This window comes from Peromyscus maniculatus, chromosome 4, assembly GCF_049852395.1.
Source record: "Peromyscus maniculatus bairdii isolate BWxNUB_F1_BW_parent chromosome 4, HU_Pman_BW_mat_3.1, whole genome shotgun sequence".
Lineage (NCBI taxonomy): Eukaryota > Metazoa > Chordata > Mammalia > Rodentia > Cricetidae > Peromyscus > Peromyscus maniculatus.
Window position 1 is genome coordinate 97,850,417 of NC_134855.1, and position 14,761 is coordinate 97,865,177.

Consider the following 14,761-nt stretch of genomic DNA (forward strand, 5'->3'; position numbering starts at 1 on the left):
CAGTCTGGGCAAGCCCCAAGTCCTCAGAGTCCTGTGTTGTGGAACCAGTGTGGCAAGCCCTGCCTGGGCCACTCACTGTCCCAAAGGGCATCAGTCAGTGCAGATGGGGCAGAGCTGAGGTCCCAGAGGACCGTGGTTACCCTGCGCACTGACTCCAGAACCTGGGCGGCGTGGCAAACGTGTGTGCCGCCCAACATCCCTTAGGCCTTCTTTGAAGCAAAACGGGGTGTTTATCACAACTGGACCCAGAGATCTGGGCACTACAGAGTTGAATATTCTAGAAACAAAGCCACAGACTCAGGAAAGGGCCTAGCCAGATATTACTGTTAAGGGGGCTGGAGGGTAAGAGGCTCCTGCCATAGCCAGAGTGCAAGAGCAGAGGCCTCCTCAGAGCTTCCTAGCCTTGCTTCTTCTCTTCCTCTGCCCTAGTTCTTCTGCACTCCAGATCCGCAACACGCTCGGACTTCTAGCCCAGAACGCTTTGGCGTTTTCTTCTCATCATGTGGGTTGCTGTTTATTATTATTGCTCAAAACATTTCTTGGTGCCAGTTGTGGTATTGCGTGCTTTTAGTCCCATCATGTAGGGGGCAGAGGCAGGTGAATCCAAGCCCCTCTCCTGACCTCTGTGGGCACCAGGTACATGCGTGGAGATGAAACACAAGAACACATGAGGTGAATTTGAGCCAGCATGGTCTATATCGTGAGTTCTAGGCAGTCAAGGACACATAATGAGAATCCGCCTCAAAAATATATTTTTTCTCTTTTTTGAGATGGGGTCCTTTTGTTTGTTTATTTTTGAGTCAGGGTCTCTCTAAATAGCCTGGCTGTCCCAGAACTTGCTCTACATGTAGACCAGGCCTGCCTCAAACTCACAGAGGTCCGCCTGCCTTTGCCTCCCAAGTGCTGAGATTAAAGGCGTGCGCCACCACGCCTGGCTTGAAATGGGGTCTTTATAGGTAGCTCTGGCTGGCCTTGAATTTGAGGCAATCCTCTGCCTCACTGGTTATGGTATGTGCTACCATGCTCAGCTTTGAACTTAAAAATGTTACTTACTTCCTGGTGGAATTCCCACTAAGGAACAGTGGATATACTGGTCCTGCAGAGCAGGCCAAGAATCCCAAATCCCTTTTATCTGAATCCAGAAGCCAAGACCCTTAACCTCTGCCCCCGACCCGTGCTTCATCATGGGGTCAGGCTAGAGAGGGGTTTTCAAAGGCAGGCCACATCGTATTCCTCTCAGAATCCTCGTGGCCAGCATCGCTCCTGCCTGGCGTGCAGGGGGTGATTAGTTAAAAGAATGAGAGGGGGCTGGAGAGGCGGCTCAGCCGGTAGGAGCACTTGTTGGTCCCGCTGAGGACATCTGTGGGCTCCTCTTCTGACCCCTGTGGACACCAGGTACTCGTGCGGTGCACATACACACAAGGAGGTAAAACACGCATACACAAAAAATAAACCTAAATAACCTTCTTTAAGTTAAACAAACGAAAGAGGAGTAAGAGCTGGCCCAGTGTGGTAGCACAGGGAGATAATCCCAGCACTGGGAAGGCTGAAGCTGGAAAATTACCACAAGTTCAAGGCCAGCCTGGAGCTACAGTGTGAGTCCCAGGCTAGCCTGGGCTATATAATAAGAGACTTTATCTTAAAACAACAACAAAAATGAATCGTTATTGTTGAATGCTCCAAATGTCTCATTCCCTTTTCTTTCTTTCTTTTTTCTTTTTTCTTTTTTTTTTTTTTTTTTTTTTTTTTTGGTTTTTTTCGAGACAGGGTTTCTTAGTGTAGCTTTGTGCCTTTCCTGAAACTCACTTGGTAGACCAGGCTGGCCTTGAACTCACAGAAATCCGCCTGCCGCTGCCTCCCGAGTGCTGGGATTAAAGGCGTGCGCCACCACCGCCCCGCTTCATTCCCTTTTCTTTTTGATGTGTGTGTATATGTGGTATGCACACATATACTTATCCATGTTTGCATGTGTGTGTGGGGACTTGTGTACATGCGTGTATGTGTGTGTGTATGTACGTGTGTGTGATGTCATATGGTTCCCCCATTGCTTCTCACTTTGTTTATTAAGGGTCTCTCCCTGAATCTGGAACTTAACGATTTCTATCTAGCCAGTTTGCACCAGGGCTGCTGTCTCTGCCTCCCAAGTGCTGGTATGACAGGGAGTTCTATGTCTGCCTGGCTTTTACGTGGGTTCTGGGGATCTGAACACCAGTCTTCAAGTTTGGGCACTTAGCATTTGATTCATTAAGCTATTTCCCCAGCCCACAATATCTGATTACCTAACCGAGGGAACATGTTGGAAGATATTATGCTGTCCATCTTCCTTCTGGGAAGTTCTGGTTTGAATTCAGAGCCTCCAAGACACCTTTGGAAGTGGGCCAAGATCTGGTGGCCTGGATGGAGGCAAGTGGGAGACTTGCTTTGGAGCCAAGCAACAACCAGAGGTGGGTCTTTTCTAAAGCCTGCTGTGACAGATCTGGGTATTGGCTGAATTCACCCTGATGTACAGGATCACATCTCTTAGGGACTCCCCACTCCCCTCTACCACATCCCACACAGCTGGCATCAGCTGTACCCCACACAGGCAGGCTTTTGGGGGGACATGTATCACTTAGCTATTGACTCTTAGAATGAGAAGGAACCTTGCCAGGTCTCTTTCCTTTTAGTGGCCATGAACATGAACCCTGCAGACCTCCAGTGACCAAGAACAATACTGAACGGCCCTGGCTGCTGCTCCCTGAAATTTATGGTTGTCTATGCTGGGGCCACATCTCCTTGGGCCTAGTGATGAGATGCCAAGGCAGACTTATCCAGGAAACACAGAATACAGCACATAGCTTTGACTAAAGGACCCACGAAGTCCTTGCTGTGAGCCTTCCTAGGCCATACAGCACTCACACAGTGCATGCTTTATTTGGCTTTTCTGTCCTCCATGTGGGGTCAGACTAGAAGTATGATTGACAGCTCTATAGCTTTGCCCAGCTTCTTTCTCATATTCTCCTGTAGTGGGTAGCTATTCCAGCTTTGATCTGGAAGTACTACCCCCATTGAGGCTTCAGTAACTGTCACGCCTACAAGCCAGGGCTGAGACAGGAGCCCTTAAGACCTGAGATCCGGATGTGCCAGTTAGCTTGGTTCCTGGATCCTGGACGCTGGTGTAGACCGAGCAGAGCTCTCCAGAGAACACCGCTGGACTGCGCTACACCTTTCCCAGACCCTGTAACCTATCCCTTTACTTGTAAGTTACCCCACAAAATAAACCTCCCTTTTAACTACGTAGAGTTGCCTTAATACTACAACCAATATTCTCCCACAGATGTTCTGATATGGCTTCAGAAGCTATGCTCCATCTATGCAGGGGGGCACCCAGATTGGCCCAACATGGGAGTCTCAGTCCTCTGAAAAGGATGTGAAAGATGACCTCACCATCTTCCTCTAATATGTATTTGGACACCCCATGATTCTTCCAGCCTGAGATGTACCTGCAAGCCTAACCTAGCATCTTTGGCCATGGAGGTTCAGACTCTCTGAGGAAGAAAGAATGTGACTTGATATCTGTCTAGGCAGGTGGAACCCGGGAGAGGCTGCACACTCACCTTATCTCCTAGACTGTACTCAATCAGCTTGCCCCAGAAGTCTGTAAAAGTGGTCTTGTAGCCCTCCTGGCTGTGCTGGCGGAGTTCCTTTTGCCATTTGCAGAGCTGATCCGGGTAGAGGGCGGGCATCTTGTCTTTGACCACATGTCTCCGGGCCTCAAAGACAGCAGGCTGCAGGTTTTTGGAGGACCACTCAGCATCACTGTACAAGGTAGCCATAGTCCTGGAGAGAGAGACACACACAGCTAACAGAGCTACCCCAGCCCTGATCTGATCAACCCCATGTCCAGACAGGACAGAAGATCATGGGGAGTCCCCAGCCTGGCAGAGGGCCTGGAGGAGACAGTATGAGAAGGGCCTTGTAGTGAGAGGCAGGGCAAACATCACTTCTCATAATTGATGGCTCCCTATTGTACATCAGGAATCCCCTGTTGGTTGAGATTAGGATTCTGGGCCTGCATATTCCAGGGTTCAAAACCAGGCTCTACCACTCACATGCTATGTGGTCTTAGACAAACTACTTAAGTACTCTTTGCCTCTGTTTCCTTAACTGAAGCGGTGAGAATTGTGATTGATGTACCCAGCTCATACAGTTCTTTTAAAAAAAAAAAAAGTCACAAAGTTACCATTGTGTGAAACACTAGAACCATGTGAGACAAGGCTGAGGACAACGCTTGGTCCCTGGAATGGCTGACTCCAGATCCTGGACACTTTCTGTTGTACCATATTCATCCCCATGATTTGGATGCTAATTAAAGATTTACTTCCTGGGCTTCAGGGGTCAAAAGCATTGGCTGCTCTTCCAGAGGACCCAGATTCAATCTCCGGTACCTACACAACAGCTTACAACCATCAGTAACTCCAAATCTAGGGAATCCGACGCCTCTCTCGGCTCCTGCAGGCACCAGCCACGCACATGGCACACAGACAACCATGCAGACAAAACACCCATGTGCATAAATAATCTTTGAGATGATTTATTTCCTCTCCTTGCTCTTCCTCCACATCTGTCTCCCCCTTTCTCATTCTCCACTTCCTCTTTTTCTTCTTTTTTTTTTTAAGATTTATTTATTTATTACGTATACAGTGTTCTGTTTGTATGTATATATCCCTGCACACCAGAGGAGGGCACCAGATCTTATTATAGATGGTTGTGAGCCACCATGTGGTTGCTGGGAATTGAACTCAGGACCTCTGGAAGAGCAGTCAGTGCTCTTAACCTCTGAGCCATCTCTCCAGCCCCTCTTATTCTTCTTAACCTATCTCTATGGACTATGGTGGGTGGGCAGCAGGGCTGGGCCCAAGGTCCTCTCTGTTTCCTGCCTGCTCCAAGGAAGCCCAGCTGGGACATGGCTCTGCTGAAGTGCATTAACTTTATAGCTGTTTGGGAGCAGCCTTTGAACAGGGGCCCTGGACTGAGTTCAAAGGCCGGGTTTGGGGCCAGTAAGATGGCTCTGAAGGTAAAGGTGCTTGCCGACAAGCCTGACCATCTGAGTTTGATCCCTGGGACCTACGTGCTGAGAAGAAGGAACCAACTCCTGCAAGTTGTCCTCCATGTGGGCATGTGCATACACACACACACACACACACACACACACACACACACACACACACACACACACAATTTTAAAAAAACTTAAAAAAAATCCAGGCCATGACCCTGAGCAATGCCAACCCCCTTCTCTCCAGGTCAGGGATCCCCTTAGCTGGGTTCTGAATCTCTCTGACTCTGCCGGCCTGGACCAAACTTCTGTATGTCAACATAGGGAAGGGCCCCTCTTTATTCTGTTCCAGAGGGCTCCCTGGTGGCAGGGGGGATTTGCCTAAGGATCCTAATGATACAAACAGGAGCCTCTTCCTTCTCAGGACTGGTTCCAAAGGAGATGGAAGATGGTCAGATTTCTTCTACAAATAGCATCCTGCCCTCCATGAAGTTTTCTCTGTTATTTTTGTACTTTCAAAAAGCTACCCTAACTCATTTAGTGCTTTATTTACTTATTATTTTTCATTTATTAACAGGGTCTCATGTAGATCAGGCTGGCCTTCAACTCAGTATGTAGCTGAGACTGGCCTTGAACTCCTGATCTTCTTGCCTGTATCTCCTGAGTGTTGATGTAACAGGCAGGCACCACCACCCTCAGCTTGCTAATCTTTGTTTTAAAAGGTATGTTCCCCATGTTTTCTCTAGTACAGGGGACCTGTGAGCCTTTCCCCCTAACATTCTGGCTGGGCCTGAAGCTTTCTCTCTCTGTTCTGCCTACACACAGCAGTCCAAGAAAACACCCTGCCCCCACCAGGCCTGCTGAAGCAAGTTATCATTTTAAACATATTTTATTTTATTATCATTACTTATTTTGTTTGAGATGGAGGTCTCACTATGTAGCCCTGGGTAGTTTAGAACTTGCTATATAGACCAGGCTGGCCTTGAATTCATGGAAGTCCACTTGTCTCTGCCTCCTGAGTGCTGGGCCACCATGTCAGGTATAATAATTATTATTTATAAGAATTATATGAGACTAGGCTGGAGAGATGGCTCAGAGGTTAGGAGCACAGACTGCTGCTGTTCCAGAGGTCTTGAGTTCAGCAACCACATGGTGGCTCACAACCATCCATAATGAGATCTGGCGCCCTCTTCTGGAGTGCAGGCATACAAGCAGGCAGAATGTTGTACACATAATGAATAAATAAATCTTAAAAAAAATTGTATGAGGCATTGGCTCCCCCTAGAACTGGACTCCAGGCCCTTGTGAGCTGCCTGACATGGGAACTGAAGTTGGATGCTCTGCAGGAGCAGTTATGTGCTTTTAATAGCTGAGAGCTTCTCTAGTGCTGCGGTTTTCTTTGTTGCTGAGAGCTGCCATTGAACATGGGCCCTGGACTGAATTCCAATCCCAGGCCTCCTGACACCTGGGGCAAGCGCTTCTGCTTCTCTGTCTGTAAAATCACAGGAGGGAAGTTATGGGTGGACCTGCAGCTTCTTCATCTAGAAACCTAAGCAACTGCAGAAGGAAATTATTCAGAAATTCCTTCCTGTTTACTGAGCCTCTATGGACTGTCATTACTGAGACAGAACTAAGTATCTACTTACACAGAGACTCCATTGGATTCGGTGCTACACAACTTAAGGTACCTGTTAGGACAGTGTGGGCTTCATTATGCAGATACCATGTCATGTACACAAGGGGCTTGAACATCAGCAGACAGTGATATCCCCCTGGATATCCTATAACCACTCCCTCCTGGATGTTGATGGACAGCTGTGCGTGGTGCAGAGGGCAGCCCTGATAACCTCCTGGCCCATCTAGCCAAGGCATCTGATGAGTAGATGTGAGCCAAGGGGTTTCCCAGGACAAGTTCACATCCAGTCCCTCTGATAACAGCTACCTGGAGCTCCATCAAGAGAAAAGTCACAACAGGGCTCAGTCCCTGACAGAGTAAGGTGTAGCTCTGGCTAAGAGGCTTCCTGTGGTCACAGGGCTGCTTGATGATTTTAGTGAACCACTTCCACTATAAAAAATACTAAAAAGGCTATGCTATGACTATGTCATATAAAGATAATTGTGTTAATGACATTCATGGAAATACTTCCATTGACCTACAAGCTCCTTTATTCCTTATGATTTAAATATAAACGAACATATTTTTTTTTGGCTCCTGGTGCTATGCCGACTGTTAAGGCTGACTTTCCTTGGCTTCCTTTTGGGGGGCCCAGTGCCCACTTCTTTTCTGTCGCAGCAGAATGGGAGGAGGCAGCCCTGTGCAAGCTCTGCTTGTTCCTTTCTGCCGCTTGAGGGGGTCTGACAGGACAGAGATACAGAGAAAGGATAATATTGAGTGTCTGCAGGGAAGCAAGCCAGAGCAATTGGGCTAGCTCCACCCATCCTGAGGGACTGGGCCCATCCCTAAGAGGGTAGCTGCATCTCACCAGGACGGATGGCAACACCAGGTTCACTCATCGCTGGCCACCATGTTTTTCTGGGCTGCTGTCACAGCCCCAAGGACATAGCCAATAATGGCCAATGTGCTTAACACTGGGAAAGGCCAAGCCTACTGTCAACCCAACTTTCCAGATCCAGCAACTGAGTATAAGGAATTAAACTGAATGTCCCAGCTCCCACAGCTGGGCATGGCCGAGCTTTCCAGGCATCATGAATCACTTTTACTTGGGATGGGAAAGTTCAGAGCTCTACCGGATCCCAGGCCACACCCATTTGCTACTTCCTCTGGGCTCCACCAACAAGGGTGCCCAGTTCCTTACCAGGTTGCACCTGACAAGCCGGTGATGTAAGTAGAACAGTCCAAAAGGTTCAGCTTCTGCAGTCCCAGCAGGTGGCCATACAGGGCAACCATAGATCTTGTGCCACCTCCTGTGGCCATGATGGCTATCAGTGGTACCTGTAGGCACAGAACAGACTGCTGGAAAGGGCTCCTCCCCAGACCAGGACATGGAGTGATCTCATGGCAGGTGGATCTCTGTGAGTTCGAGGCCAGCCTGGTCTACAGAGTGAGTTCCAGGACAGCCAGGGCTACACAGAGAAACCCTGTCTCAAAAAAACAAACAAACAAACAAACAAACAAATAAATAAATAAAAGAGTAAAAGAGTTCTGAGCACTCAACCCAGCTCCTTGTTAATAGATGTTAAGACTGAGGCTGAGGGGAATATGTGTGGCTCATGGATGACGACTGACTGACAACTATACCTGGCAGTGATGTTGGGGCACTGGTCCCTGAACTGGCACATGATACATGCTCAGTCTATGCAGTATTTGTGAGAGTAAGAGAAAGCAACAACAACCACCCACATTTCTGATGCGGGGAGTAACATGGGCTTAAGGGAGGCTTCCTATCTCCATCTAGTGGGGACTGTAAGATCTTTCCTAGAGCTGAAGTCCTGTCCCAGTCCTGGTCCTGTCTCAGCCTACATTCTCGTTAGCTTCAGAAGCAAGGTGCTCGGGGGCTAACCTGTTCCCCGGACTAACAGATGGAGGTTCAGAGGTGCTATGGCTGCCTCCAGGGAAAGAGGCTTCTCTTCAGCTTCCTTCAGCTGTCGTTTCCGGTGGGGATGGGAACATGTGCACATGAGGGAAGAAAGAGCAAACGGGTGAAGGCTGGGCTGGGTGCCTGAGGTGCTGGAACTTGAAAATGTCTCCTGGCTGGGTGAGAATACCATCTCCATGCTGTGTCAGTAAGACAGCTTAGTCTTTCTCTTCATCTCCCTCTCTCCAGCCCCCTCGTGTGTGTGTGTGTGTGTGTGTGTGTGTGTGTGTGTGTGTGTGTGTGTGTGTGTGTGCGCGCGCGCGCGCAGCCCCAGGAGCCCCCACCCCTACCCTGGTGAACACACAACTGAATCACAAGCATCAGTGTCCTGGAACTACCCCCTCACTAGCTGGAGCAAACGCAGAAATCCAGGTGGTAGAGCAGTCACCCTGGGATAGAGTAGAACATGGAGTTGGGGGACCCGTGTAGCCCAGAGTGACCCTCAGGCCAGGCAGTGGCCCTGCGTACCCACCTCATCCTCACGCAGGCTCTCCTCCAGTTGCAGCACCTGACTTAGTGCCTTGGCCACCACCACCCTCCGCCTCTGCAGAAACTCCACCTCTTCCTGGCACAGGTTGAATCCGAGCCGCACATCCAGCGAGTTAGGGCTGTGGGAAAGGGGACCCTGTAACCACCACCTTCAATTGGCAGATGTGGCTTTGGGGCCCACTTCTGCCATTTATTTCTTCTTCGACCTTGGGCATTTACATTCTCATCTGCAAAACACTTACTGGCTAGAAGAACCTTCAGTACCTAATAAGACATCAGGCACAAAGCCCCTGAACCTTAGCTGGCTCACGATAAGCTGGTACTTGTCTGAAGACGACTACTGGGCCTCTCTGAACCTCCTGCCTCCTCAGCAGGATCTGGAAAGTTCCAAAAGGTTTCCCTAGGCACCTTCTCTATCCCAAAGCTGGATATGAGTGACAAGGGTCCTTTAGATCCCTTTGGTAAACCCCCTTGGATAGGACTAAAGACTGTGGACTCCCCTGAGCCCCACAAACTCGCCCTCTGTTCCTGTGGGGCTCCCTGCTCCTTCTGAGCCCTTCCTGCCCACAGAATCACCATTCTCCTGGTATTTGTGCAACCGACAAAGCCTCTCACACCGACCCCACTGTGTCAGCCCACAGTTCTTCAAGGCCTCTCACACCGATCCCACTGTGTCAGCCCACAGTTCTTCAAGGCAGATGAGGCACGAGCTACCATGTCATACCTCAAGTTTGCCTCTTTTTTTTTTTTTTTTTTAATCAAGTCCGGGCCTGGCATATAAGACCCGGCCAGATCTGTCCAAGCTCACCTCAAGCTACCTACTGAAAGAGACTCACTGGATTCTCAGAGCTTGACTTCTGAACCTTGGTTAGGGTCTTTACCTTCATAGAACCACCCTCCTTTTTATTACCCGTATTCCTAAATCCTCTGAGGCCCAGCTCCCTTAAGACTCCGGTGTGTATGTGTGTGTGTGTGTGTGTGTGTGTGTGTGTGTGTGTGTGTGTGTGTGTGTATGTATGTATGTATGTATGTGTGTGTGTGTGTGTGTGTGTGTGTGTGTGTGTGAGTTTCTGGCCTCTCTTAGCTTACTAACAAAGCTGAGTGTCCTTGAAGGCACAGCCTGGGCTCTCCCAGCACCTCTCTTCCTATGAGGAAATAACTTCTTCTGGCAGTCATGGGAATGAATAATAATAGTAGCAATGGTGGACTTTTGCTGAGAATCCCATTCACCATCTAGATTACTGGTATTTCACATGCATTAATTCATAGGATTCAAAGAACAACCTGAATTGCAGATGAGGAAAACTGAGACCAAGTGAGATTAAGTAACTTTTCTAATGAAAAGTAACAAATCAAACTATAAATAAAAATTACAGACAAGGGGCTGGAGAGACGGCCCAGAGGTTTAGAGCTCTGGCTGCTCTTCCAGAGGTCCTGAGTTCAATTCCCAGCACCCACATGGCATCTTACAACTGTCTGTAACTCCAGTTCCAGGGGATAGGATACCCTCTTGGCTTCTGCTAGCACTGCACATATGTGGCACACAGGCTTATGTGCAAGAAAAACACTCATACACATAAAATAAAAATTATAAAAAATATAGTCACTTGATTTTTCAACAAAGCTGAAATTTAACAGGGAAGAGAAAAGTCTTTTCAATAATGATGCTGGAGCAGTTGGCTATCCCCAGGTAAAACGTACAGTACACAAAAATCAGTTATAACCTACACACGAGAGCTAAAACTAAAGACAGCTTAGAAGAAAACATGGGAGCAAATTTTCATGATTTTGGATTAGGCATTATTTCTTAGAGTTGGCATCAAAAATACAAATGACAAAAAAGAAAATAGATTTTTATCAAAACTAAAAACCTTTGTTTTTGTTTTTGTTTTTCCAAAGGACACCACCAAGAAAATGCAAAGAAGGCCGGGCAGTGGTGGCACACGCCTTTAATCCCAGCACTCAGGAGGCAGAGCCAGGCAGATCTCTGTGAGTTCGAGGCCAGCCTGGTCTACAGAGCAAGATCTAGGACAGCCAAGGCTACACAGAGAAAGCCTGTCTTGAAAAATAAAAGAAAATTTTAAAAAAGAAAGAAAATGGAAAGAGGAGCTGGAAGATAAGGTTCAGCAGTTACAACCTGGATTCAGTTCCCAGTACCTACATGGTGGTTCACAACCATCCGTGACTCCGGTTTCGGGGGTCCCCAATGCCCTCTTCTGATCCCTGTAGGCACTAGCTATGCATGGCATACATACATATGTGTAAACAAACACTCACACACAATATAAAATAACATCCCCATACACAGAGAAAATACAAAGAGATCCCACAGAACAGGGGTAAAAACAAAATACTTGCATTCAGAATATACAAAGAACTCTCATTAAGTTAATAACAAGACAGAACCCACTCAAAACACCCAAAAAGGATTTGGATAAAGATGTTTCAAGGATGATCTACTAATGGCCAAGTCATTCCGGAATAGATGCTCAACCTCATTAGCCACTGAAGAAAATCAAATCAAGCTACAGCGAGACACCAAGTCATCCCAGCTCCTCTGAGTTAGGGGTAGGACAGAAAAGGGTACTTACCAAGGCGTGGACTTCATGTGCAATTCATAGTTCTCCCCCTGAGGAGAAAAGGGGGAAATGCCTGTTAGAGACAGCCACTGAGAGCAAAGAAGCCCACCCAAAGAGGTGGAGACTTACTACATGACTCACTCACGGGCTGGAGTCAGCACACATGCATGGTCACAACAATCTACACACACATGCTCACACACGTACGTGCATGTTCCCCTCCCACATCCCACTTCTGGATACTACCATTTCACCCCCTTCACTCAGGCTCCACATGTTTCCCGGTTCCCACCGGAGCCTACAAGGCCATTCCATGTTGCCTGAGAGACCCCACGTGCAACCTTCCCCATGTGTCTTTGGGCTCTTCTCTTCTCCCTCCTGCAGGAGCTAGACAGCTCTGGGACCCCTTCCCAGACCCAGGTGCTCACCACAGGCAGGGTCACTGCCTGGCCATCAGAAAGGCCGTCGAGGGGCTGGCAGACAGGGCCGCTCCTGCGTGTTCCACAGCAGCAAAGCTGGAAGGATGAGTGGGCTCTGTGAGGGGCCGAGTGGCTGCTCCGTGAGCCCTTCCAGCCCAGCTTCCCTCCCCCGCCCTTCCTTCCGTCTGTGGCTGCATCCTACCCCACAGTTCCAATATCTCTCAGGTGCCTCCGCTTGCAGCTGGGGCTGGAAGTACTTAGGGTAGTGGAAACAGGCCGGATCCCCACTGCAGGGCTCCAGGCAGGGTGGGACGCACTGGGTATTCTCAAAGGAGTCTGTCACCATCACCAGGAGGTCTTTATCTGAGAAAGAAGATACAGTTAGACCCGTGAGAAGATTCTTGTCTCTGCTTCCGATTTAGCCCAGCAAAAATCCTATCTTGGCTCAGTGGTTAAGAGCACTTATTGCTCTTTCAAAGACCCTGGTACGGTTCCCAGCACCCACACAGTGGCTCACAACTATTTAAATCCAGTTCCAGGGGCTCCAATGGACTTGGTGTACATAAATACACACAGAAAAAAACAAACAAACAAACAAACACTCAGACACATCAGATAAAATATATTTAAAAATTAAAAAAACATCCTATCTTAAAGTGCCAGGAGGGGTTCACAATCACCAGACACTCATTAAAATGCCTCAGACAGGGCCCTGAAATCTGTATTTTAACAAGGCCGGCGGAGGATACCGACAGATATGCTCTCCAGAAAGCCCTCTAAGATGTTGAGTGAAGATTAGACCTCTTGGTTCTGCTTTGTTAGAAGAGCGCCCCTCTCCTCCAAAGTCAAAGTCACCAGCCCACTCTAGAGAAAACAGACCCCCATCGGACAGTCTGATGGGAGCAGAAGCCCCTCCAAGTCCCTTCGGGCCTGTGTCTGTGGGGCCAAGCGCTCTCCTGTGAACAGCTGGAAGTCCAGCATCAGAGAGGTGGGGAGTGGTGGACAGCGGTGTGTGTGGCTAGGACTCTTTCAACTGGAAAATGCTGTGCATTGAGAGCTGCTGGGAAGGTCTGGCTTGAGGCCCCCCGCAGCTGCGGTGTCCACCTGCCCCAGGCGCTGCCATTCCCTGAGTACACAGGGCAGCCCTGAGCCCCGGGCCCCAGGACACTGGGCAGACCTGAGGACTTCCATCTGGGTCCCTGGAAGAACACTCTTCACAGAGACAGCGCAAGAGATTAGGTGTCTGAGAACACAACGATTCTGAGAGTTTTGACTTTACTTCCCCAACCCAGGACAGCCCAGACTAGGTTGAGTTGACCTGGTTCCCTGAACTCCAAATTGACCTCGACTCTGCTGGGAAGCCGTCTTCCTCCCGCCCCCATGCCCAAACCTGCCATTAGATAGAGCAGGGAAACTCACTTTTCTTCCTCTTCCTCGGCCTCCTGGGTTCTGCGTGGACCTCCAGGCAAGAGACTTGGCGTGACTGTGACAAAGCAAAGAGGATCACTGGGACTCGAAGCACAAGCCACGCCTCTCTCTTCCAGTTCGAAGAGGCAAAGACACAGATGATGAATTCAGTGTTGGTTAACCTAGGGCTTCTGCTGAGCATGCTGGGTACTGAGCATGCTGCAGACGTTTTCTGAACCCAATCAAGGCACAGTGCCTCACTCCAAGAGGCGGGAGACAACGCCAGGGCACACATCACAGTTTACTGGGACTCACGCTTACAGGAGCTTCGGGGCTGACCTAAAGCAGTGTTCAGCCTTGAAAATAAGAACTTGGAATGAAATAACCTCCAAGAAGCAGAGGCTGGGTAAAGGCCTTTGCCACACATTCCAAACACTGCTTTTTAAGAGAGAGGTTTCTTGGGACATTGGGTACATTCAGTTAAAACAGTTTTTTGTTTGTTTGTTTTTGTTTTTGTTGTTTTTTTTTTTTCTGAGGCAGGGTCTCACTAGGTAGACCAGGCTGGTTTCAAACTCATAGAGATCCGCCTGTCTCTGCCTCCTGAGAGCTGTTAAAAGCATGTGCTGTCATACCTGGCCTAAGAAATAATTTTAGTAATGAAATCATGCTTGCAGAGGTATTGGAGTTTTAAGTGACTAAGTCTAGGAAAGGGGTGATCTTTTGGGGATGTAGGGTGCTGGGCAAGGGTGATACCCTCATACTTCTTGCCTTGATCCAGAGTGTAGCCCCACCCCTGGGTGCACCTTATTTAGTTAACCTTTTAGTCTAATTCTCCCTGGGCTCAGCATAAGGACAAGGCTCCAAGCTGCGCCCAATACCCTCTCTGCTGAGAGCAGCGGCCACATGTGGCCTCTGGAGTGACCAGAGCCCAGAAGGATAATTACCACAAGCACGCCATTGGTGATGAGCATCTCTGGTGAAGAGAGACTGAAAAATAAGAGAGCTCTCAGTCAGTAACAATATTCTTGGCTGGTTTCTTATGAAGGCGACAAAAGCTGTAAATCATATCAGTCATAAAATAGCAGATCCTTTTCAGTTATCATGAGAAACATCTGCTTGAAAAACTAGGTTTGAAGCAGACTTGGTAGCATCTATCCATAAATGACACCCGAGATGCAGAGGCAGGGGGATCAGAGCCATAAGCCAGCCTCTGTGACCTGTTCCAATTTAGAT

At 48.6% G+C, this 14,761-nt stretch overlaps 1 protein-coding gene across 2 annotated transcripts in view; it reads right to left on the reverse strand.

Moving 5' to 3' along the window:
• Positions 1-14,761, reverse strand: part of Pla2g4e (phospholipase A2 group IVE) — a 72,184-nt gene that overhangs the window by 9,048 nt on the left and 48,375 nt on the right. For both annotated transcript variants that reach the window (XM_042275989.2, XM_076570452.1), the window contains exons 6-13: positions 14,473-14,515; positions 13,541-13,604; positions 12,324-12,484; positions 12,131-12,217; positions 11,715-11,752; positions 9,107-9,242; positions 7,855-7,991; positions 3,597-3,819 (exon numbers count right to left, since the gene is read on the reverse strand). In XM_042275989.2, coding sequence (XP_042131923.2) covers positions 3,597-3,819; positions 7,855-7,991; positions 9,107-9,242; positions 11,715-11,752; positions 12,131-12,217; positions 12,324-12,484; positions 13,541-13,604; positions 14,473-14,515 — 889 coding nt within the window. The remainder of the gene's footprint in view (positions 1-3,596; positions 3,820-7,854; positions 7,992-9,106; positions 9,243-11,714; positions 11,753-12,130; positions 12,218-12,323; positions 12,485-13,540; positions 13,605-14,472; positions 14,516-14,761) is intronic.